Here is a 26,130-nt window from a genome sequence, read left to right as displayed (position 1 = left end):
GACCATTGTTCCTTTTTTCTTCTGGTTAGGAGATGCCTCTTCGCTTCTAGCTCTTTTTGAAGAGTTCGCCTCTATCTTATTCAACTCCTCAAGTGACCACCAATCATCTTTCACTTTCAATTTATTGCCTTCAATTATCACTCCCTTGCCCTCTTCTTTCAATCTTATAAGATGAGGAAATAACAGTTTCCTGATTTCCCTAATTTCTTTTGTGAAATCCTCTTTAACCTGAACATTGAACATTCTTGAAGCGCTGCTCTCCTCGAAGTTTTGCTTTCCCCTTAATATCATATTTTTTATTGGCTTGAAAAAGGGTAATTTTTAAAAAAACTCTTCTTGCGTACTCTGTGGTCACACGACCGTTGGATTCAAAACTGCAGTCTGCTCGGTTGAGGAAGGAGACTCAGTCTCCGAAAATTTCCCCCATTTCTAATGTAAGTTTTCAAGTGTTTTCAATCTATTTATGTTTGTGCCTCCTGTTTTAATTTATATTACAAACTTTAAAGTGTCTTCTGTTATGTGCTATAGCCTATATATATATATATATTAACATCTAGGAGAAACGAAAATGTATTTTCCGGATAAAAAATTCTATGACAGTGACGAGAATATATTTATTACTATTAAATTTTATAAAACTTTAAAGTGAAAAAGCACTCACATTCTTTGATGTGGCGACGTCCGTTTCGTGCTGGTATGAAGTACTGACTTCAGTTCCTGTTTGGCTTGAAAATGTGCGATACCAGCACGAAACGGACGTCGCCACATCAAAGAATGTGAGTGCTTTTTCACTTTAAAGTTTTATAAAATTTAATAGTAATAATAATAATAGTGGAAACAAGATGGATAACCAACAACATATATTTATTTATTATTCCAGTTCTATTCTACAAACAATTTTGTTTGTATGATGGATCTCAAAAACTATTATAACGATTTAGATTGAATTTGGATTATAAATGCGGTATTTTACAAAAATAATTTAATCTTTTAATTCCCGTAGCGAAGCACGTGTGCCCTGATAGTGATCAATAATTGTTGCAGCATTAAAAATTAGCAAATGGGGTAGGTATGGGAAGTTCTGATATGCTCTCTTCATAACTAGTCCCAACAAAGCTACAAAGTCAAAAATTGTGTTCAATACATTCCCTCCAAATTCCTTTGTTAATTGGCCTATTGTTGCAAAATAGGAGATTCCATACTCATCACTAAAGCTGCTGGAACAGTCATAGGGAAATGCGTAAACGTGTAAAATTATACATAAAATTTTTATTTCCGCCATGTTTGTTCAGCTAATCCTTGAAATCGACAACAATGTAACACTTTGTTGAACTCGTCTTGACCTTCCATATCGATCTATGTAGCTCTCAATGCTGGATTCCGCGGCCTATATACTAAAGTGCAGCCTTTCAAACAATATTTTAATGGATGCTTTTTCCTGTCCAGTCTCATTTCTTGTGGTCCTATTAAAGAGTCTTGAAAGAGTCCAAACCCTCTTTCCCAGTCAACATAACAACAGATTTAAAAATCTGGTGTGGCGCACTCACACAACTTTCCTTGCCGTTATGAGAATTGATCACCTGACGCTAGTGTTCACGCGCATCACAAGTCTACTTATAAACAAAGACCTGAGACTGCTGGTGACAGGACAATAACGCTGGAGACATACGAGGTCTGCTATCTCTTCATAGTGAATCACTTAATAGAATCAACAGTTTGCAATTGGATAATCACATATTTTCTCGAATTTAGAGCTTATTTTCAATTTTAGGTGAAAATGTTACTGAACACTAATTGTAGAGCTCATTTTCAATTTTAGGTGAAAATGTTACTGAACATTACTTGTAGGGATTTTCATGCTCAATCTATTTTTGATATTATTTCCTATGCGGATGACACCACTCTAATATTTACTGCTGATACGTGGGAAGACATGAAAAGCATCAGTGAAAAAGGCCTCAAGAAACTAAAATCATATTTAGATGATCATACCCTGACCCTTAATTCGAAAAAAGTATCCATCTTAACATTCTCTCCAAATAAGACTGGTCTCCCAAATAATTTGAATGAGCTGAGAATTCACTCATGTGGGGACAGTTCTGTCTGTGATTGTCCAATAATAAAATCGGTTACAAACACTAGATTTCTGGGTGTCCTTCTGGATTGTCATTTAAGAAGGGATGTACAAATTATGAGCTTATGCAGTAGGTCAAGATACCTCATTCACAAATTCTATAATATTGGTATGCTAAAAAATAAGGAAATCGCTCGTCTGGTATACTTTGCCTATGGACAATCAGTATTGCAATACGGAATAATTGCATGGGGGGGGGGTGCCAGAAACCTTCATTTCAATAAATTATTCGTTGTTCAAAAGTTTTTAATTAGAGCTATTTCATCCAAACCTAGACGATACCCCAGTAACGATCTTTTTATTGATTTCAATGTTTTAACGCTTTCAATGTTTTAACTTTCAAAAGCCTTCTTCAATTTATATTGAAAAATAAGAATAATTTCAACCTGCGTGAGCCCATATACCACTTACGACCTTCTAGCATAATCTACGATAATGATCGGACCGTGCTTGATGTATGTCGTCGACAATTCATCTATGTATCAGATAAATTGATGAACAGTCTTCCTCGAGACTTCCTGAATATTAATATGAATATCGGAAAAGGAAAAAAATTGGATTAATATATACTTGAATATAATCTTAGTGAACTCCTATTTCAATAGTCTCCCTAGTTTTGAATCAAAAGATCTTGAGTTACTTGCTTACGATTAAAAACAGTTTGCACCCATTTGATTGCTTCAGTAACTTATCATCAATTGTTTTGTTTGTTCTGTTAGTTTAGTTTCGTAGTGCTCCTTTTCATTTCTCCTTTTTTTAGTTAACTTGTTCATAGTATCATAGTAGTACATAGTAGAACCGTAATGTAATTAAATATAATTATTGTCATCGTTGGTAATTGCAAAACCATTAGGTTCCTTAAAAGCATAACTATTAAATAGCTATGCGAACTTTGTTGTTCAATTAGTCTAATGCTTGTTCTATTTATAATCTTGCTTTCTTCTTTATAATTATAATCTCTTTCACCTCATCTCTGGAAAGTTTTCACTTTTATTTTTTTAGGTACGTTAGTTATAATTATACTACCTACGTTAGTTATAATTATACTACCTACGTTAGTTATAATTATACTACCTACGTTAGTTATAATTATACTACCTACGTTAGTTATAATTATACTACCTACGTTAGTTATAATTATCAACTCGTTTGTAATTTTCTTTGTGTCTTTGTTTGATCTTTTTTAATAACCTACCTGCGCACAGGTTTTAAACCTATGCAGGTATCATTTTTCCTCAAATATTACCCGTAATTATTTATAATAGACATTATAATTATTCTAACAGCAATGTTACTTTCTTATTAATAAACTATAAATATTTAGCTACATTTAGCATCAACTTGCTAATTCAATAAGTAAGTACCCTTATTGTTTTTCGTTTTCTTTGTTTGTAATGTTTTTTTTGAAAAATAAAGTTCAATATTCCACTCAATTTTTTTTTGTTTAAATTGTATCTGAAGCCTGATAATTGGGAATCTAAAATCAAACTTTGCATAGATGGGGCGGTGCTCCTGAAATTTTTACAGATATGGGACTTGTGGCAGTTGATAGAGCTTATCAATGACTATTTTAGGTATAAATTTAATCAAAATCGTTGGAGCCGTTTTTGAGAAAATCGCGAAAACCCTGTTTTTGACAACATTTTCTCCATTTTAACCGCCATTTTGAATTGGATTTGATCGAAATTGTTCGAGTCGGACCCTTATAGTGTAAGGAACTTAAGTTCCAAATTTAAAGTCATTCCGTTTGAATGGGAGATGAAATATCGTGTACACAGACGCACATACTCTCATACACACACACACACACACACACACACACCACACACACCACACACACACACACAACACACACACACACACACACCACACACACACACACACACACAACACACACACACACACACACACCACACACACACACACACACAACACACACACACACCACACACACACACACACACACACACACACACACACACACACACACACACACATACACACATACAGACCAATACCCAAAAACCACTTTTTTGGACTCAGGGGACCTTGAAACGTATAGAGATTTAGAAATTGGGGTACCTTAATTTTTTTAGGAAAGCAATACTTTCCTCACCTATGGTAATAGGGCAAGGAAAGTAAAAATCGTTTTTGAAGGCAAAAAATTAAATGTTGCCGATTACTGGAATTAGCTTCGATTAAAATTATTTATTAGATTATTTTAGAGAGTGGGGCCATGAAATTAATTCTGTTGTTAAGACTGATGTTTGATGCTTAGTTAATACGATAATGAATTTTAATAATATGGTTCCTTGAAAACATTTTTAGAAATAAAACTACTGTAATAAACAATCCTATCCTGTTATATTATTTTTAGGAATAATATACCTAAATTAAATACGTACCGGTATTGCGGGTTTTTCAACGATAGATAAACGATATTGCTATTTTTTGACAAAGATCCGTGATGCTTTTTCTGCATTGTCTTTGCGGATTTTCAATAAACATGCAGAAGATTTGAAGAGGTTGAACTCACCAGCATTCAACTCAAGAAGCTGGCTTAGAGGAATGCCTTTTCATTCCATCCAGGAATATATTTTGAGTGATTTGGTAGGCCTTGTTATACCATTGCTGCCAATAATAACTCGATAGTTGTAATGAGAAATAAGATAGCTATAGACTCTTGGCGCAACCCATCCGGCTATTGGTAAAGATGAAGTTGATTCAAGGTTTTATTCAAACAATATTTTCAATTTCTTGTTGTATTGGATGCTTTTTCCATTATGTTTCAGAGAGTTTTTGACAGCGCACCTTCAACTCATTCACATGATTTTGAGGATTGGGATTCACATTTTATGCTAAGGACAGATCCTGATGATTTTGGAAGAAATGATGAGTGAGTTACACTATTTATCTTATTTATTTTAATGTTATTTTTCCCCGTTGGTTGGATGACCACTTGAAATGCCATTTGAGCTAAATTTTATTCATGATTTTTAAAATAGTTTACTGTTTTTCGAAGCCCACCTTTGCCTTTGCTTCATTTATTTCTTCATTCACTTAATTTCTCATCCATTTATTCCATTTATCATTCTGATTGTCGGATTAGTAAGCGCCAAATTTATTTTTAGGCAACATTTTCAAGAGATAGCTATGTGATCTGGCAAACACTATGGTTTCCTCCAATAAACCTTTGTGACTGAAGAGAGTAAATTTAAGCACCAAACTAATCGTATCGAGTAATTTTCCAAATTGTGAAAGACTAATGTTATCAAGATTAAGTTATGAACGTAATTATTCAGTTAATATTATGTGATTTAATTGAATAATACCTATGCAATATATCAATCATCGTAGACTAGAATCTGGTTCAGCATATACATAAAAATAACGAAATCTCAACTACTTGGCATTTCTCTTATTACCCCCGCACAAGCCAGTAAAACAATCCTGGCATCACCGTAACAGGAAAATCACATTAAATCTTCATATTTTTTTATTACAATTTTAAAATGTTTTAATCGTTTGATTCAATTACGAAATGTTACATTTCTCCATTTACAAAATTATTGCTATAATTTTAAATTTAGTTATCATCGAAAACGAAAATAATTCCCATTATATATTCACTTTTCCTTATAGGCATGTTAATTTTAGTTTCTTGTAAGTATTTAAATTACTCTTCAGCTTGTTCTGTCCAATTTTCTTGTTTGCGGACATGACCTTTTTCATAAGGTCATTTGCAGTAGTGACTCAGTTGTGTGTGTTTTTTATTATAATTTTCATCTCAAGACGATGCTCCACTCAATTTCGATTTGCTTTTGGATAGAAACTATTCAATTCCCAATACAAATAGGCTTATATGGGCTACAGTTTGTCTTTGCTCTATTCGTCCATTCACGTTATCAATTCTATTCATGAACACCCCAGTTTTTCAATTGTCTCGATAACATTCTTCAGAACAATTAATCTCTGATAGTTTTTGATTTTTGTATTATTTTGTCGTCTGTTTGATTATTGTGATTTCATGTTTGAAGGATTCTCAATGACTTGTCTATCAATCATCCTAACGCATTCTTGGTCTGTTAAATTTTGAGGCCACATAAACAATAATCTTTCGTATCTCATCATAGATTGCCACTCATATATTTCATTTTTTTCACAGCTATTAATATAATAGAACAAAGATAAAATTCTTTATTAATCTGAATTTCTACAGTTTGTTGACCTTTACTCACCTCTCACTTCATAATCCGTTATTTCTCTCAAAATAACAAAGTTTTGAGTAGAGATAGCTAAGTTTCCAATTCCATTGTTGGTCTACAATTTTTCTGTCATGTTTGTTTTTTGGAACAAAACCGCAATTTCCCTTATCTGGAATAGCATGCAGCGTTGATAAGAACATTCATGGAATGTCATTGTAGCGCAATTCTCCCAATCTCATGAATAGTAGGCGAGTTTATCTTATAACTAAATAAGAGCTTCATTTGTACAAATAAATAATGCAGTGCACTGAATCTATAATTGCACAAGTAGGCCTTTGAAATTACGGCACAAACCGCAACTGTCATAAAACATTGTCCGAACATAATAATGGTAGGTTCATCGACTGACGACCTTTTTTGTTATTAGAATATGACACAATTGAGATGACTTCATATCCTACTCGTCATTGCAATACTAATCATGCCCCAAACCCTGTCATGTTTGTTTTTGTGGAACAAAACCGCAATTTCCCTTATTTTGAATAGCATGCAGCGTTGATAAGAACATTCATGGAATGTCATTGTAGCGCAATTCTCCCAATCTCATGAATAGGCCCAAAACATGGCCAACATATGATTCATTTTTGACGTTGCTTTCTCTTTATTGTACTAGCGGTAATGGCATAGTTGATGGTATTTATTGTACTAAAACACAACTACTGTATTCATTTATAGTATCTAATACTGTATTATAATATCATTATCAACTTAAGTTTAAAGTACTCAAGTACTTAGGCCTATAACCATCCTCGGTAAATAAAGAATCAACATGCAAAATTTCAAGTTAATTAGTCAAGTAGTTCAGACGTGATGATGCGTCAAACATAATTTTCCTATCCCGTACGTGTATAGGCCAGTTATTTACTTCATTATATTATAGATTAAGGATTGTTGCAGCAATATCAGGTTGAAATCCCAGGTGGAGTCCTAAACATTTGTCTCTAACCACTCCTCACGTCCTCACCAGGGACCAGGGGCGACTACAGCAGGCTGGCCTCTCTATACTTTTGAAGAAAATAATTTAATAATTGAAAAGATTCAACAATCCATTTTGTTCCATATTTTCAGAGTTTATTACTATTTTTAATAGTAAAAAGTCAAAACAAACTGTATCAAACGTTTTAATTGGTGGGTGAAGCAATAATAATAATAATAATAATAATAATAATAATAATAATAATAATATTTTATTCTTAACAAAAGTATAACAAAAACAATGTAATACAGTTGAAAAACGTCACAGATAAATAACATGATAACATAAAATATCAATCTTAAAATAAAACTCTAATAACATTTAACAATTCATTAAATTTGCAAAAATTAGATAATAATTTTTTCACTCTAACAAGAATTCGTCAACCTCATAGAAAGCCTTCTCACTGAGAAAAGAATATAGTTTTGTTTTGAATTGTTTTTCTTCAACAATACTTCTCAAATCAGCTGGAAGTTTTGCAAAAAACTTATGTCCCCTATAAGTAGGTGTTTTCTCAAATACACTCAGCCTAAGTCTCTCAACTGAAATGTTATTCCTTCCTCTAGTGTTATAGCCATGAATATCTGAGTTAACTTGGAATGAATTCAACTTATCCTTCACATGTAATATTGATTTGAAAATGTACAATGATGGAACAGTTAAAATACTTAGGCTACTGAACGACTCCCGACATGTCTGTGGAAATTTGAGCCCCTCCAGGTATCTTATTGCGGACTTTTGCAAAACAAAAATTCTTTGAATTTTTTGCTTCGAGGTACTTCCCCATAATTCAATGCCATAAGCAATGTGGGATTCAATCAGTGCATAGTAGACACTTTTTGCTGTTGTTTTAGGCACCCGTTTAACAATATTAATGCAAAAAGTGACCTACTCAATTTCAATGATATCTTGTTCACATGATCCCCCCAATTAAGCTTGGAATCCATCGACAAACCTAACATGTTCACAACAGTACAACTTTCAATGTTCGTTTCACCAAGTGTTATGGTGGGGTGAAAAGGACGATACTTATAATCAAAGCTGATGACATGACTTTTGTTTGAATTTATAGTGAGGTCTGAATCATTAAAAAACTGCACAACCTCATTTGCCATGTTATTTGCCTCAATCTCCAAGTCTATGAGATCTAATCTCTTAAATAAAGGAATACAAAAAAAGGATTAAAACTTTTAGCTATGGACTTGCTACCTGTAATCAGTTTGTTATTATATTCAATTCCAGTGGGCATTGATCTTTTTTTGTTACTCCCTCTAAGTCTATTCACAATCTCCCAGCTAGACTTGGTTCTGTTGGCAGAGGAAAGTATATATTCACTGAAATGTTTTTTCTTTGCCTCTTCAACCTTATTGTTATAATGCTCCTTTACTTTTTTAAGTAGTTGTATGTCTATATCCACTCCTTCACTCACTCTCGTTTTTGCTATCTCTAGAAGAGATCTCATTATTTCTATCTCCTTGGTCATCCACTGACCTTTCAAACGTTTTCTTAGCCTATTATCATTTAATCTCTTGCTGACTGTTTTGACCGGACAATGTACCTTGAAATGATAGAGCAGATTCCTATGGAAATTTATAAATTGTAAATCTGGATCGGATTGGTCATAGACCGCCCTCCAGCTCTCAACACTTAATGCCTGTCTCAAACATTCTATGTTCTGTTCATTACAATCATGCACACCTGTTGAACTCTTTTTCTGCACCCTGAAATCTCCCTCAATACGATCGTTCTATCATCAATTACAATCATTGAGCCGAGCGAGCATCGATAGGGTTCAATGTTGAAACATTATACAACACGTTTATACGGGCTGCAGTACGCGGACACAACTCCGAGTGTCCCATCCTATAGCATTGAGTCTATGTAACAGTGTTGCAAATTTTGCAATCGTACCCCACAAGCTAAATATTAAACGGTGGGTCGCCGCCTTTTTGCGTACTTTTGAGATTTTAACCTAAACTTTTTAGTGCAAATCCGTAGTACACGGTTCCGTGTTCGAGACTTACAAAAAAATTTTGAATGCTATTATTAGAGGTCATGTTATTTAATTTACAAAAAAAATTTTGAATGATATTTTTAGAGGTCATGTTATTTATTGATTATCTAATAATATATTATCTCTAGCATCATTTTGGTTAATCTTCGGTCGCTTAAAAGAGGTGTGTGTGTGTGTGTGTGTGTGTGTGTGTGTGTGTGTGTGTGTTTGATATCTTGATATTGTTTATAAATTCCGTCCATTGTTCAGTCAAAATTACTCGTTTCCAATGTTCATACTAATTTGTATGTAATTTGTTCAGTCATTTAATATTTTTTATGGTCGTATCTTCGTAGAGAGTTAATGCTCTTTATTTGTTATTCTCATTCTTTCAGATGGGGTCAAAGAGGATGGTTCAAGCCATCATGTGTGCCAATTACAATAATTCTCATTTTGATAGTTCTGGTAGTTCTGCTTCCCCTCATGGACAATGCCGAAAGATTAGAATCAAAGCCAGTGCAACACAACTTGGCCGATATCCTGTCGTGTCAGCAGTATTGCAAGTAAGTTTATTTTATCATTAATCATGTTAGTAGTATTGCAAGTAAGTTAATTTATCATTAATCATGGCAACAGTATTGAGTAAGTTTTTATACATTGATATTTTCAATGCCGATATCATCGTCAACAATCTATCGAATTTCTTAATGAAATTGCAATGATTAAGATTGACAATGTAATATCACATAAGAATTATTATCGGACTTACATTAAGAATTCTTCTTCAGATATTATATATCCAGATTTATAAATTATTCATAGTATCAAGAGTCCATTCCATGAAGTAGAGAGTATTGTTTTTTTTTGACGTGACAACGTCTTATAAATTGGTTTGCTGGGTGACACTTCAAGAAACTGCGTTACGTTCCCACGTTATGCGCTCACAATGAGAGCGAGTGAGAGCGTTCGTTTCGGTTCACGGTCGTCTGGAAAGAGCACGAATAGGAGCAGTGGCGAGAAACCAGCAGCGACCCGAAGCATTCACCTGGAGAGAGAGTGAAACGGAGCTGTCAACCTGCGCAGGCGCCGCAAGCAATCTCTTGCGACTGTGCCACTACTTGCGCCACGAATATGAAATTCAGTGCGAGATTCTTTGTATAAATAGATGTTTTAAATATAATTCTTTGTATAAATAAATGTTTTAAATTGTTATTATTACTTCATCCTTCTTCCTACTATACGAATGAATATTAACATTAATATTATTTTACCACTCTAAGTCGTTGTCACGTAAAACTTTCGCCCGTATACCGACTTTACAGGCAACCAGACTTTTTTTTTGAGGGTGTTGCTCATATGAGCTCCAGGCTTGTGCAAAGGTAATGAGTCGGATGATGAGAGATGAGTGGACCTACAGCTTTACGCGTGTGAATTCTCAAGGTGAAATTGATACAAGAAATATCTTCCAAACAGCCCTTGTTATTTTTTCATGTTAATTTTTCAAACTTGCTACACATTTTATGATAGCATTTTTCTTAAGATTACATCCTGAGGACTCCAGTAAGAGAAGTCAGGTCAATTATTTTACATAATTAACACTAAGTTACATAATTCAACATTAAGTAAATCAAACCTAGTCTTGGTTTGAAAGGAATTCTTTTACACTATAAAATACTCTATCAACTAAGTATTTTTTCAAATGTTTTTTGAAGATCTTCAAAAAACATCGTTACTTTTAAGGAGTTGTGGTAACCGGTTTATAATTTCCCTTCCAATATAATTTGGTTTTTGTTCAAATAACCGACTATTGTGAGTCATATGATAATCTGCTCTGTTTCGTGTATTTTACCATAGCCTCCTCTAATTTTTCAGTAGTAGAGGTGGCTGTGATTATACTCATGTATATTTAAAATTTTGGTTCACACCACTCGTTTCCATGAAGGTACATTATAACTTATATATACAAAGATGGTAAAAATTCAAGTTTTTTAAATAAAGGCCTACAAGAATGTGGTTTCTATCCACTTCCTCTATACACCAGAGTCCCTTCTCTCGAAACTTAAACACTCTGTATAAATTTAGTTTAGATGAATTACCCCATACTAAAATAGCATACCTAATATGTGATAGTATAAGACCATGATAAACAGTCAACAGTATTTTTTTATCATTTACCCCAGCAAGCTGTCGCAATACAATGTATTTATCGCAATACAATGAATATCTTGGATGAAATTTTATTACATATCTTCTTAATGCAAGGATGTCATGTTAATTTCCTGTCCAATACAACTCCGAAAAACGCTACTATCTCTTCTTGGTCCAATACATTTTCCTCTACAAACACGTTTATTGTTCTATCCTCTATTGAATTGTATTTGCTTTTGAATTGCAGAAATTGACATTTTTACTATTAATTGTAAATTGTCAGGACTCCGGTGAAAGCATTAATCATCTAATATAGAATTGTTGAAGATAAGCGAAGTGTCATCAGCAAACAGCAAAGCTTGATAATATTCTAACTCTTTTGGTAATTGATCACATACAACTGAAATAGTAAGACACCTAAAATAGAACTTTGAGGTACGCCAGCCAGGACCTTATATTGTTTGGATTTAATTTCTACTTTTTCATTCCCATTCAACTTAGTAAGTTCAACACACTGGTTTCTACCTCTAAAAATTGATTCAAAACATTCTAGTTCCATCCCAAAATACATACCATTTTAGTTAAGTGCAGGAGCGTATATTTATTTTTTGTAAAGCTTTTTTGTATGTTGTTTTTGGCAAATAAAAATAAATTCAATTCAATAAATTCAACTGTATATGATATGAAAAAAGCAATTTTGAATAACTATAGATAATATTGTTATGCATCTACATAAATTGGCGGAGTTTTGGACATATCAATGTCCATTTTTCGGAAAGAATATTCAAAATAATATCCTTCCCACTAATTCTCCACCAAAATGTTAATTCAATTTATTCAACTAAAGATTTATTTAGAAATGAAAATGTTGTAAATCATATTGTACTTTGGAATATAATAAATTTTATGTGATGGGTTATAACGAAAAAAAGAGTGTTACCTATCAAGTATAAGCCTAACTAGAGTAGTTTATTAGTGGATATCAGAAATAAGTGTGATGAAGAAAATGAGGATAATAGGAAGAAGTTTCATGAACAATAAAACAGATATCAAACTTTTTTAGAATTATTGAGGAAAACTTTTGGGTTGAATACCTATAGGCTAATTTATATTCCATATAACATTATTATAAATATATAATAAATAAAACATTATTAGAAACTGTGGGTAGAAGTGGGATGGAACTAGAATGTTTTGAATCATATTTCATAGGTAGAAACCAGTGTGTTGAACTTACTAAGTTGAATGGGAATGAAAAAGTAGAAATTAAATTATTCAAAAAGTTTTCAAAATTAACCTCAAACCAACTTTTTTATGAGAGCCTCCTGGATCAAAAATATGTTAGCTGGTTTACTCTATTTCTGGTTTGGAATATATCATAGCCACCTCTAATACAAGGCCACGGCCTACGATATTGCAACGTCGCAGCATAGGCCTAGAATCTAATACATGATTGGTGAAAAAGATTTTAAAAAATACCAGCTGATCTTTTTCACCAATCATGTATTAGATTCTACATTCGCCTACACTGCGACGTTGCAATATCGTAGGCTGGGGCCTTGTATTAGAGGTGGCTATGAATATAGATTAGCTTTGGTAGGCTGGTAGACCGATAGTATAAAGAATTATGGCGGTAGCATTTAAAACAAGAAAAATTGTCCTGCATACAAAGTCACCCCAGCAGACACAAAGTAGCCCCCCGCTATGGTGAATAAAAATTAGGGAACTATTAATAATAATAATAATAATAAAATTTTGGCTCTACTGGCAAAAGTAACACTTGAGCGCCAGTAGTGAGTTCAATTAAAGTAATTATATAATATTGTGTACATTGTAACATATTGAAATTTGATAGGCAAGCAAAATCCCTATTTGGAAGAATTTTATAGGTCTGAAGTAAAACAGCTATTCTATTATCGCCAAATGCGATAACAACAATTGAACGATTAGATAATAACGGGTACCATGGCTAAAATTAGAACAGCCGAATAGAAAAGAATTTTATTTTCTACTTATTATATTATATAAAGTATTGGAAAATTTGAGGTTAGGCTTAAAATACCTACTGATCAGCGACCTAATAATCGATCAAGTCGCATAATGTGAAATCTAGCCAGACACCTTGGCAAAAATTTATTGTAAACAAATGGTATTCAACTAGAGGACTTTGGAAAGCAAATGGCTAATTGTTGTAGAGGGAGAAACAACTTATAAATTCTAAAAAATCTTTTATCTGTAATGAATATACATAAACCACCAAATAAAAATAAATTAGAATATTAAGGAAGGAGGATATTCCTAGGCACATGGATACATTAATGAATTTGCATGAACCAATCAAATTGCAGTAATCGATGGGCGGCAATAGAGAGCCGATTCAAATGTATATATAAATATTTCTATAAATGATAAGAATTTATAAATTATCACTACTCAGTTTATGTATCGGATATGGTCCGAGAAAGTATAAAATATTATACCTAAGATATAGGTAATAATTTAGCAGATTGGCACGGACTATTTGATCCTTTTAATGGCGTAGTAGTGAATTACTTAAATATATGTAAATTTGTAAGTCGGAAATGAAATTGTAGAAATAAGAGTAGAACCTGCCCACTTGCCTGCCAGACGCCACTATGGAACAACACTAAAATTTGTAGAGCACAAGACCCTTTATTAAATTGTACTTTTGAAAGACCTACTTGAAGTTTAAATTCATTGATTAATTTTTCATAAGACTTAGTGATGCTGCATTAAAGCAAAAGTCATTTAAACATTTATTTATTCCCTTGGAGAAGACGATTTCGGCCAACAAAAATCCAGGATGACCAGGAAATTTGGATCGCCGCCAACATCTTTTAAAAATTCAGCACGTGAGTGATAGATTATCGAAATATATAAAGTTAGGGTGCCCTCAGTGCTTCGAGTGAAACAAATATAAAAAGCTAGCTCATCGGAAAGGTTATAAATATTAAAAATTATTATAAAACTTGTGCAAGTCTTAAGAAGGTACAAGAAATATATTTTATTAGATAAGAGTTGTATCAAATTTACATATCCAACGGTGCACAGATTAAAGGAATATTCAATTTTAATCTTATAATATACATATGCTCACTCAATCATTGATCTTATTTAACAATTTGTAAAGATATAATGTAGCTCTTGTTCACTGGATAAATTGATTTATCTACTTCCATCAGAGGCCGAACCATAAGCCCTGAGATATATACATCATATTGAGAAATATACTGAGATCTATAGATATTTATATATTTATAAGTTATGATTTATCAATTGATTATTTTTATGATTTTTGGAAAGAAGATATACAGTGAGATGTTTTAAATCGACAAGCAGCAGCAAGTCGATACCTAAGCTGCATGAAAATAAATGCATATTATTAATGAATTAAAGCACATGGTAACGTTTCGTGCTAAAGAGCTAAAAAGTAGTGAGCCAATCTGTGATATTTTATTTTTGATATATTTGTTTCCTATATTTATTGTGTGTGCTTGTTGCTCTATATGTTCCCATATTTATTTGGTTTTTTGATATTTACTTGTACAATATATGTATCAAATTTTTTATGGTGTATCCTTTATTTGATTCACCAATTCCATGCATGACCAATCTCATATTCATTTATCGAATTATCAATATTGAATTATCAAGAAAGTTACCATCCGATTTTATTATTAATAGAATAAGCTGGTTTACTCAGCAATATATTGCATTGATAATTAAATCTCTGGAAATAATACATTCCAAAGATTTATATAAATTGTCCAAGAGCAGTAAGCTACGGGAGCTCCTGAGCAAACTTATAAGAACTTTATCTAAGTTGTATTCTAAAAACCACAACCAGACTTATGTATTTTTGCACTCATGCTTTACCGACTGCAGCCAAGCTAGGCAATTCGTTATTCACAAAAATAACGTCAGAACATGTACAAGAACAAAAGAGTACAAGTTGATAAAGTTAAGTTTTTATTAAACAAAATTAACAAAAATAGAATGAAGACAATATAATAGAGAATTAGATAATATAAAGAATAGAAAGAACATTGACAACAAAAAAGCAATCAAGTAATATTGAAATAGATGTTTGCTCTCACCCATTTATCAGTTTCATTTTTCAGTTTTTTTTTTTTTTGAGAAAGGACTGGTAATAAAATGATTTTGGATTTTATTTGCAAAGAATTCCATGAAATACTGAAGCTGATGTTTATTGACTGTCAATCTAAAAAATGATCTATTATATAAGTTGTTCACTGTTGGGCGTAAATTGTGTGGGTTGGCATTAAACGTAAGGCTTTTTCTATTTTTTATTGATATGGAGAATTATGCTCTTGACAAAGACTTGCCTTATTGTTGGTACTCCAAACTGAATAAACAAATTCCTGCTGGGATACAATCTAGGTCTTCCAAGGGCTGCCCTGATTATATGCTTTTGCAAAACAAATATCCTATTGAAGTGAGTGTCAAAAGTGCATCCCCAAATTTCTATACCATACTGGAATAGAGAATGTGCATAAGCATGATAGATTGTTCTTATGATGTTCATGACATTTGTTGAATTTATCTTATGAAATACAAATGGCAGGTATTTCAATTTTGATACTAGGTAGTTTAAGTAAAAATTCCATTTCAAGTGGTTATCAACTAATATCCCCCAAGTATTTTATAGATTCTACTTTTTCTATTGCTTGTCATATATCAGTGCATGTAACGGAGTCTACTGTATGGATATGCATCTTTATGTTTAGTACAGATGGTGGCTCACCCGTCCTTGTTGGAGAAAAATCAATGTATTTTGTTTTATTCAGGTTTAAAGTGAGCGTATGCTCATCAAACCATTCCTTAGCCAATGCCAAGCCTCTATTCGCATTATTATAAACTTCCCTTCATGACTAACCTGTGAAAATCAATGCGGTATCATCAGCAAATGATATTTTTGTGGAATTTGGCATATTCAATTTTAAAAGATCATTTAATTATATCAGAAACAATAAGGGAGAAAGGACTGTTCCTTGAGGTAAACCAAACTTAGTCAAGTCCCGTGTATCGGTTTTATTATTAATGGTCATGGTTTGTGTTCTATCCTCCAGGTAGTTAGTAATCAATTTTTCAGGCAAACCACGTATACCACATCCATCCAGCTTATTAATCAAAGTTTCATGAGGTATGGTATCGAATGCCTTAGCCAAGTCAAGAAATATTGCCAAGGTCTTTACACCATTATTGACATTGTTGTTGACTAGATCTGTTAATAACACAGCCGCATCCTTGGTTGACCTTCCTGCCTGGAAACCAAACTGATTAGCACCAATAAAGTTATTTTTATTTAGAAAACTTGTCAATCTCGTTTTTAGTATCTTTTCCATTATTTTAGCAAAATTACTAAGAAGACAAATGGGCCTATAATTAGCTGGATTTGATTTGTCCCCTGCCTTGTGAATTAATGTAATTTTAGCAGTTTTAAAGCGCTTAGGAAAATATCCAGTACAAAAGCAAGTAGTATTTATTATTATTTCAAGTGGTTTTACTATAAAAGCAGATATTCTTTTAAGACAGAGACCAATAAACCCATCTATGCCCGGAGATCCTTCGCTTTTTAAGGTTTTATAGTATTAGCAATTTCAGATGCATTTGTGGGATGAACAAAAAAACTATTAACAGGGGGAGGAGATAGAGGTTTCGGAGGGTTTTTATTTATTATATTCTCATTCAGGACATTAACGTAATTTTTACCCATATCAACAAAATATTGATTAAATATTTCTGGATCTATACTTGGTTCAATGAATTTCTTCCTTATTTCAAGTATCTCTCTAATATTATCCCATGTTTTTTTTGTGTTACCTCGGGACAGGTGAAATTTATTTCTAAAGTATTCAATTTTAGTGGTTTTGATAATATTATTTAATGTATTCCTGTATTCCTTATATTGTTCCTTTAGAGTTGCATTGAAAGGTTGATTTTTCAGTTTTTTGGACATTTTGTCTCTTTTTCTCATGGCACTGACCATGCTAGGAGTAATCCACTTTTTAAGAGGTCTTTTCCTATGTGGTAAATTAATTGTTTCAGTGTGCCTATCTATATAGGAAGTTAGTTTTTCGATAAATGTGTCCACCATTCCATCAATGTTATTTGAATCAGTAATTCTTACACAGTCCCAATCTTCATTACATAAATAATTTATTAGCGTCTGATAGTCGATTTTCTTTAAAGAGTTGCTATTGGGAGAGTTGTGATCAGTATTTGAAGTAAGTGTTATATGTAAGGAAGTATTGCCTTCTCTGATTGAAGATAGGAATCCAAGCTGATAAGGAATTCATTAATGTCAAGCGACGGTGATCGGTAAAGTGCTAATATTTTATAAAGCTTATTATCAATCGGGATATTCAAAGCTATTAAGTTTGTCATGCTGATTTCTATTTCAATTCTACTAAACTCAATCTCATTTTTTACAAAAACACACAATTAGTAAACTTATTACCCTGATTTATAGGAGTATATCCATCAATATTATTATAATGAAAACCAAATGAATTATCAAGCCATGTCTCAGTCAAGATAATTATATCAAAACTAGTACTAATGTTGCTTAAGCAACTTTTTTCTCTCCGCGGTAAGACTACGGTTGATAAAAACAGGATCCTGTCCCTCCAACCCTCGAATCATGTGTCTCCTTATCATACCATGTTTCTTTCTCTGCTCCATCATGCTATCAGCGTCACGACGCATCACGAATTTCACCACAATAGAGGAGGGTGTCGGTTTATTTCCAGTTCGATCCCTGAATTGCTTCAAACGGTGACATGCGTCTATCATGTCCGAAGATATATCGAAGCCAATCGCTTTCCCCACCTCCGCTACTGCTACCATTATATCCTCGTTCTGCGTTTCAGGTATTCCGTGGATTTCGATAGTATTTCGTCGCGAATACTGCTCCAATTCGTCTATTCTTTCCTCGGCAGTCTGGAGACGGCACTGAGCGAGCTTAAGTTCTGCCTTGAGTGAGTCGATGATGCATTGTTGACGGTCGATGATTTCATTTTGTTTTGAGACAATATTGCTCAACTCTACCCGCTTTTGCTCTCCGAAGCTCATCATACTCTTCATTTCCTCCAAACAGCTGTCGAGCTTTTCCTGTTTACTATCCCAGTCCCTCCTGAAGTCGTTCATTAACCTCTCAATCAGTTCATTTGGGGTTAGAGTGTCGTTGCTCGAAGGTTTGTTGTTTTTGACTGGTGTAGAGTCGTCCGACATTCTCGATGATCGCTGATTAGCAAAGCAAGGTTGGCAATTCCACGGCTTATCCTTCAAGAAAGAGAGAAAGTTCAATAATTATTTTCTTAGTCTATACTACGTAAATTCATCTATAATTTTGCTGTATTGTAAGCTATTGTATATAAGTGTATAAGCCAGTATAATTATATTGTATTCTACATAAATAAAGTAATCAATCAATCAACTATGTTGGACACACAAACATTACAATTAATATCCAAATTCATTAAAAAAGTGATAGCTTGCCTTTTAGAATTGACTTCCGTATCATTGTTGATCAGGCTTGATAAACATCAAACCACTTTGAACCTACATACATATCCCATAGACAACTTTAGCTAGAAAATGTCATTATAAATCTAAATAATCTGTGATCTAATTTTATATTTTTGATTAATAGATTCTCGTTGGTGGAATCGATCCCGCAGGGCATGAGCTATCGCAACGGATCGACTCGATTCCCGTCGACGTTTGCGGTGTGGTCGAGCATGCTCGCCGAGGCGACCAGTAGCATCGAAATCGCCTCTTCCTATTGGACGTTGCGTGACAGTGATGTGGTGCCGCAGAGCGTGGGTATGCGGCGGCAACTCAAGTATCCCGGATCCGATGAGGTAAAAGAGTCCTTGCCAACCTCGACTACTCAATATAATTAGAAGGCTCAGTAATCTTATTTGTCTGTAAAATTTTGAAACCTACAATCCTTTCCTGTTAGCTCTGTCTTGAGATTTTCAAAAATGTGTGTACTGTAACAATTATTCATTAACAATTAGTCTCATTGAGACTCTTGGAGAGTTGTAGAGATTTGTTCTAGAAATTACAATTTTTCACTAATATTGTAACGAAAAAAATGATAACATTTGACAATCGTTATTCTACTGCTGTCTACAGTTGAGATCATTTTCTACTATACTTGGCATCACAACAAGTATGCGGCAAGTATGCAAGTATGCTTGGCAAGTAAACGGTAGTGATGTTTACAAGTATCAATAATTCAAATTTATTGTTATTTCAAGTGATTGCCACAAGTTTGAGTGATAGATTTATTTTAATGAGACATAACGCAATTTATGCAGCTCTAAAATTCCATTTCTTCATTCACAATTAATTTAAATGAATAGGGGAAATTAAATTATTGTTTCAATAGTATTTTCTTCATAACTTTTCTAAAAAGTAAATTTTCTTTTTAGGAAATGATTTTTAGAGAATAACTGTTTGTGAATTATATCAATACTACAATACACAGCTCAAAATGAAATATCCGCTATTCACAATTTTGTCCAAGTGGAGAATCCCAACATACATTTGCGTAGTTGTTTATTCTGTAACAGATTTATTAAACCCTCCAGGTAGATAATAACTGACTAGTCAAGTTACAAAGCCCCCTGTAGGTTGGGGGAGCTTCAAGTCGAACATCGCACTCAAGAATGTGTTGAAAACCAGAATTCACCCACAGTATCCCTGCTTGATGTAGGAGGCGACTAAAGGGACCCCAAGGCAACTCCAGAAGTTGCCTTGCCTTCAAATCCACGCGATCTGCCCCATCAGGGCAGTTTCGGAGGGGCAAAGATAAAAACCCAAGAGACAAGAGATGGGTGAAACTCCAGCCACAAATGTAGGTCAAGAGGCTGAGTCGAGGGTGACTAGGTGCCCTAGACCCCTCCTTCAGCGGAAGGACCTACAAAAAAGCCAGGAGTGGAACTCACGTAGGTCACGAGTTTGTGGGTGGAGAAGCCAAAACTCACCACTGCTCAAAGAAGGGCGGCCATTCAGGCAAAACTTCTTGGGAGAGGTGAGGCTTTTGACCCTGCAGAGTTTCGGAGGGGTGAAAAGAAGAAACCCAAGAGACCAGAGATGGGTGAAACTCCAGGCACAAATGTGGGTCAAGAGTCTGAGTCAGGGGTGGCCGGGCGCCCCAGAGGAAACTTGGCCACCCCTTCCTCAGCTGAAGGACCTTCAAAGAAGGCCAGGATTGCAACTCACGTAGGTCACGAGGACTAATCAGTCTGAAGAGACTGCCAAGCATATCACACTGGATTGCGACAAGCAACCAGGTGATGAATGGGGTTAGTATAGGGAAAAACTCCTGGTTCTTGTAAAGGACACAGGTATTGGTTTGCCTAACTAACATACTACTTGGGAACACAAGCTTTGGTTGACGTGTGGGGTTCCTTGAACCTTTGGATCCTTGAATCCGTCCCTTCAAAAACAATAAACAATAAGTTACAAAAGTTATGTTACAAAATTTGTGAGTTTTCCCCTTCTAAAATCTGATATACAAGTTTTTATTTGTGAATTTTTAAAAAAAGAAAGAATATAAAGAAATATTTATTGCCAAAATCATTAAACAAACTTTACAAATGTGAAAAATATAAAAAATTTCATATACAATACATTACAAAAACTTAAAATTAAAATATTTTCCATTTAAAAATCGATTATAATATTATCATTGGCGTTACCAGCAAAACTAAGTAGTTTGAGCGATGGCAACGAGTAATCAGTCGGCTATAATTAGTGGCTTGAGATTCAGTCGAAAATAGAAAAAATATAATAAAGAAAAAAGAAACATATGGAATGTATGAAAAACTAGAAAAAAATAAAATTTCAATCCGAAAAGAAGAAGTACTAAGAGTGAAATACTAAGAGAGCAGAAAAACTAGAATGAATTCATAATAATTTAAAAACTTAAAAGAAAAAGAGATGATTCATGTAATTATTAATCTACAATTCACTGTACATATGTAATCCACTTAGTAACATAATGTAATTCATTTGTAGCATATATGCAATTCCTTTTGTAAGCAAAGAGAGAATTAGAAAAACAATATGAATCTTTCGATATGTTTTAAAATATTGCAATCTTAATATTTGCAGGGTGAGAAAATATTCAAAGGTCTTCTAGAAGCAGGTACAGAAAGGAAGCTGACGATAAAAATAGCTCAGGACTTACCAGCCGCTCGCCATCCAAACTATGACACTGAATATCTTGCTTCAATGGGTGCAGCTCAGGTTTGTTATTTTTCGTACTTGATAAAATATTTACTAGTAGTTCTGTGAACAGTAGACCTCACGCAGTATTCTCATTCACAAGTACCTGATTGAAACTATAGACCTTATGGAAATACAGCAATAGACTGGCTTCTCCACACATCTGTGTAATCACTTCTCAGCTGATTTATGATGAATAATTTTATAGTCTGATTTTTACTCTAATATTGGTGTATGAATGAGGCTCCTTTTTCCTTTTATATTATCCTTGAAATGAAAAATTTCCAAAAACCTTGTATATACGTCGACGCGCAATTGAAAAAGGAACATACCTGTCAAATTTCATGAAAATCTATTACCGCGTTTCGCCGTAAATGCGCAACATATAAACATTTAAACATTAAGAGAAATGCCAAACCGTCGACTTGAATCTTAGACCTCACTTCGCTCGGTCAATTATCCATTCTTATGACTATCTACTAGTAATACATCTATTTATTAATTTATTAATACATAAACCAATCATATAAAATATCAGGAGAAGACAACAGGCCGAGCCCAAAACTACATCTTTCCTGTTTCTATGTTCATATGAAATCCTATTTATTATTTGAAATGCATAGATGAACAATGTAAAGTGCATTTGTTACTATCCATTTATTCAATTGTTGATATATAAACGTAATTTCATACTAAAACTTCAATATTAGTACAAACTATAATAAAGCCGAGAAATGTAATATTTATGTATTTCATAAAATTCCCGTTGATACTTAATTGAGAGCAACAAATGATAATTTATAAATTTGGCTGCGATAGTACATCAGAATTATATAAAATCTTCAACGTCTTGAATACACATAGTGTTATATTTTATATTCACCTCAATCATCTGTGTTATATTTTACGGAGATGAATTCATTGTATGATTATAATAAATTTGATCGAAATATACTTGATCTATTGCATCACCATACAGTACAGTTATTCATTTCCCAATTCACAGGTAAGAAGTTTGAACTTCCGAAAACTAGTCGGAGCAGGCATTCTGCATACAAAACTATGGATTGCTGACCGCAAATCAGCTTATGTTGGCAGTGCTAACCTGGACTGGCGTTCTCTCACACAAGTCAAAGAAATGGGCATCTACATCAAGAACTGCTCGTGTCTGGTCAATGACATTGCAAAAATATTTGATGTGAGTACACCTGACTTCAAGTATTCTGAGCATGTCATCTGCAGAATAAAAGTGATTTCTTAAAACTTAATTAATTTCGTTGAAATTTTTCGAATATCCTAATTGGCCTGATCTCACATTACACATAATTTCTGTAGAACTATGTTTTAAATTTAGAAATCTTCACATTTCACTAAAATACTAATACTAGGCAATGAATCTGTAAATGAAGAATTTGACTCACAGACTCTAGTTTCTTTGAATTAATTTCAAGAGTCTGTACTACTGTATTAAAGTAAAAAATGATCTGTTTATAAAGGATCAAGTAATTAAGTCTGTGCAAAGGCTAAAAATAAACTTTCTACTCGTGATATTTTTCCAAGTTTTTCGATTTGTATATCATCAAGCTATCAAAAAGAAAAAGTTTTCTCAGGAAAATTTTTTTTTCGATCATCACTTTTTGAGATATGAGCGACTGAAGTTTGAATTTTGGGACAGTACATTTCGAATTCGGTACAATATAAATCCATTAGATTCAGAGGATGGATCCTTAATGGTATTGTTGATCTAGTAAAATAAACATTTTCTGAAAATATCAATTTTTAAGATAGCTATTCAATTTACCAAAAATAACTCAACTGAAAGTTTTTTTTTGTTTTTTTTTAGTAAATTGAATAACTATCTTAAAAATTTATTTTTTCAGAAAATGTTTGTTTTACTAGATCAACAATACCATGAAGAATCTATCCTCTGAATCTCATGGATTTATCTCTTGAAATGTTCTGTCCCAAAAATTTAAACTTTAGGCGCTCATATCTCAAATATTAATGATGAGAAAAAATGTTTTCCTGAGAAAACTTTTTCATTTTGATAGCTTGATGATATACAAATCAAAAAACTTTGAAAAATATCACGAGTAAAACGTTTATTTTTAGCCTTTGCACAGCCTTAAATATGAATCATCGTTGATCCATTACTATTCCCATTCAGAATTGTACGAATTTAATATCGCTATTCTCGGTCTTCACCAAAATTTATTTGATCTCAGTTATAGTATATTCTAATTTTACAGTGTTGTTTGTTTCTTTTTTAGGTTTATTGGATGCTTGGTCTTCCCAATGCAGTTGTTCCCAGCCAATTTCCGGATAATGTGACGACCACTTTCAATAAAGCTACTCCACTGCCTATGACTATCAACTCCTCTAGCATTGGTATTTATGCATCGGTTAGTTGAGTCATATCTTTGCAATATCTTTCTCAATAAGAACTTGATATTTTCAAGGTGTTTTAAAGCATTCCAATTAACATTTTGTATGCTTTAAACCTTTCCTCTCACTTCATGCGACTCTGCTATAATAAGTATATCATGTCCAATATTTATTGTGTTTCAATTTTAGTATTCTTTGGAGAAAAGTAAGAATTCCATGTAAATATTGGTGAAATATTATATCTTCCATTCTTAAAACGCAATGTTTTTCAGAAGCTTAGTTTTTTGCTGATGTTTCACATGATCATACAATAATTTTATGAATGAGCTTTACTTATTCGTTCTTTACAGAAAGCAATTGAAAAAATTGTCTTTATTCAATTACTTCATGAAAATACACTATACAAAGCAAATATTTGTACGCATTTTTAGCCCATGGCAAAGTGCTGTCTGGGGAAGTAATTGAAAAATATCGTGTATTAATCTATTTTAGTTAACCATACCTTTTTAATATATTATAAGAATATGAGCTATTTTCGGCTTCATTACTAATTCAGAATATAAGGTTTTAAAATAGGTTATAAGTTTTAAGTTTCAAACCTATTTAGAACTTTTGAAAACAAATACTCATTGGAATGTCAAGTTATAAAGATTGAAAAAGATTTTTGTATTTAAGTTTCCATTACTACTAAGTTACTTGATATCAACTGTTTATTCAATCATATACAGTTATATTATTTGAGAAGGTTCAACATGCTTATGCCCAAAACTGTACCTTTTCAAATTTATGCTACAGTCCAAATAAAAATGTAGATTATGCCACTATCTCTTATTATATTCATTGATAAAGATTGATTCTATTGATTATATAACTCTGTTGATCATTTTTATCATGTGTTATTTTTCTTATTTTTTAGAGTTCACCGCCGAAATTCTGTCCGAATGGTCGTACGTCAGACATTTCTGCAGTCCTGGATGTGATAAGCAAAGCGAGGAAGTTCATATTTATAGCTGTAATGGATTACTTTCCATTGACCATCTACTCTCAACATCCCAAGTAAGTAACACTATCCTTCAAGTAACCTTAGGCTACCAAAAACGAAATATTTAATAACTTACCATGACAGTACTTGATAAATAAATAAATAAACTTCTATTGCAATATATTTGTCAATTCACGTGACACTTCTCACTGTAAGTAAATAATTAATCTTACTCGCTCAAGCTAGCGGTAGTATCCTATTATATTAAGCGAGCTATTTCTGTATGTATGTGTTTATTTATGTATGTCCAACGGATCTCGAAAACGGCTCTAACGATTTTGATGAAATTTGCAATATAGGAGGTTCTTGTTATAAATACTCGATTGCACATGGTCTCATTCCTGGGAAAACTCGCTGAAGGACATTAAAAGGATAATAATTATTTATCCTTGGAAAAACAGCTGATAATTTCGTCGGCTGTCGATAATGGAAGATGTGAGTGCCTGTGTGGGAGTGAGACAGAATTATGTTCAGCAGTTGAACTATTGCAGAATTGCAATCAATCAATTGATCTCACGAGAAGTGTTATCTGGCACGAAACTGATCGACTTGATCAACATATCTGATTTGTTGACATGATCAACGATGTGATTTTATTCAAGATCCATTATTTTCTTATGTATATATTAACACATATTGCAGCAAACATAGTATATCATTCTTGGGTAAGCGACTAGGTGCCACCCCGACTACTTGTCCCCTTTTAAAACCGGTTTTTAGGGGACAAGTAGACGTGAGCCATCCCCGTCTAGTTGTATCCTTTCTGAGGAGGTGATAACTAGTCGGTGGGACACTCTGTCGCGAGGATGCGAGGCGTCAAGTTGTCGTTTACGGTCATGACTAGTTGGCACCTCCGATCCAGTAGGTGTCAAGTAGTCGTGGTGACAACTTGACGGCAATGGT

General features: G+C 33.3%; 1 protein-coding gene across 2 annotated transcripts in view; it reads left to right on the top strand.

Moving 5' to 3' along the window:
- LOC111062648 (5'-3' exonuclease PLD3) overlaps nucleotides 1-26,130 on the top strand; it is a 111,503-nt gene that overhangs the window by 52,214 nt on the left and 33,159 nt on the right. For both annotated transcript variants that reach the window (XM_039434444.1, XM_039434445.1), the window contains exons 2-8: nucleotides 4,927-5,030; nucleotides 9,764-9,931; nucleotides 19,213-19,423; nucleotides 21,687-21,821; nucleotides 22,807-22,998; nucleotides 24,071-24,202; nucleotides 25,102-25,241. In XM_039434444.1, the coding sequence (XP_039290378.1) occupies nucleotides 4,927-5,030; nucleotides 9,764-9,931; nucleotides 19,213-19,423; nucleotides 21,687-21,821; nucleotides 22,807-22,998; nucleotides 24,071-24,202; nucleotides 25,102-25,241 (1,082 nt within the window). The remainder of the gene's footprint in view (nucleotides 1-4,926; nucleotides 5,031-9,763; nucleotides 9,932-19,212; nucleotides 19,424-21,686; nucleotides 21,822-22,806; nucleotides 22,999-24,070; nucleotides 24,203-25,101; nucleotides 25,242-26,130) is intronic.

Source organism: Nilaparvata lugens, chromosome 8 (genome assembly GCF_014356525.2).
Source record: "Nilaparvata lugens isolate BPH chromosome 8, ASM1435652v1, whole genome shotgun sequence".
Taxonomy (NCBI): domain Eukaryota; kingdom Metazoa; phylum Arthropoda; class Insecta; order Hemiptera; family Delphacidae; genus Nilaparvata; species Nilaparvata lugens.
The sequence above is the reverse complement of the archived record's forward strand: the minus strand, read 5'-3'. Positions and strand labels throughout refer to the sequence as shown.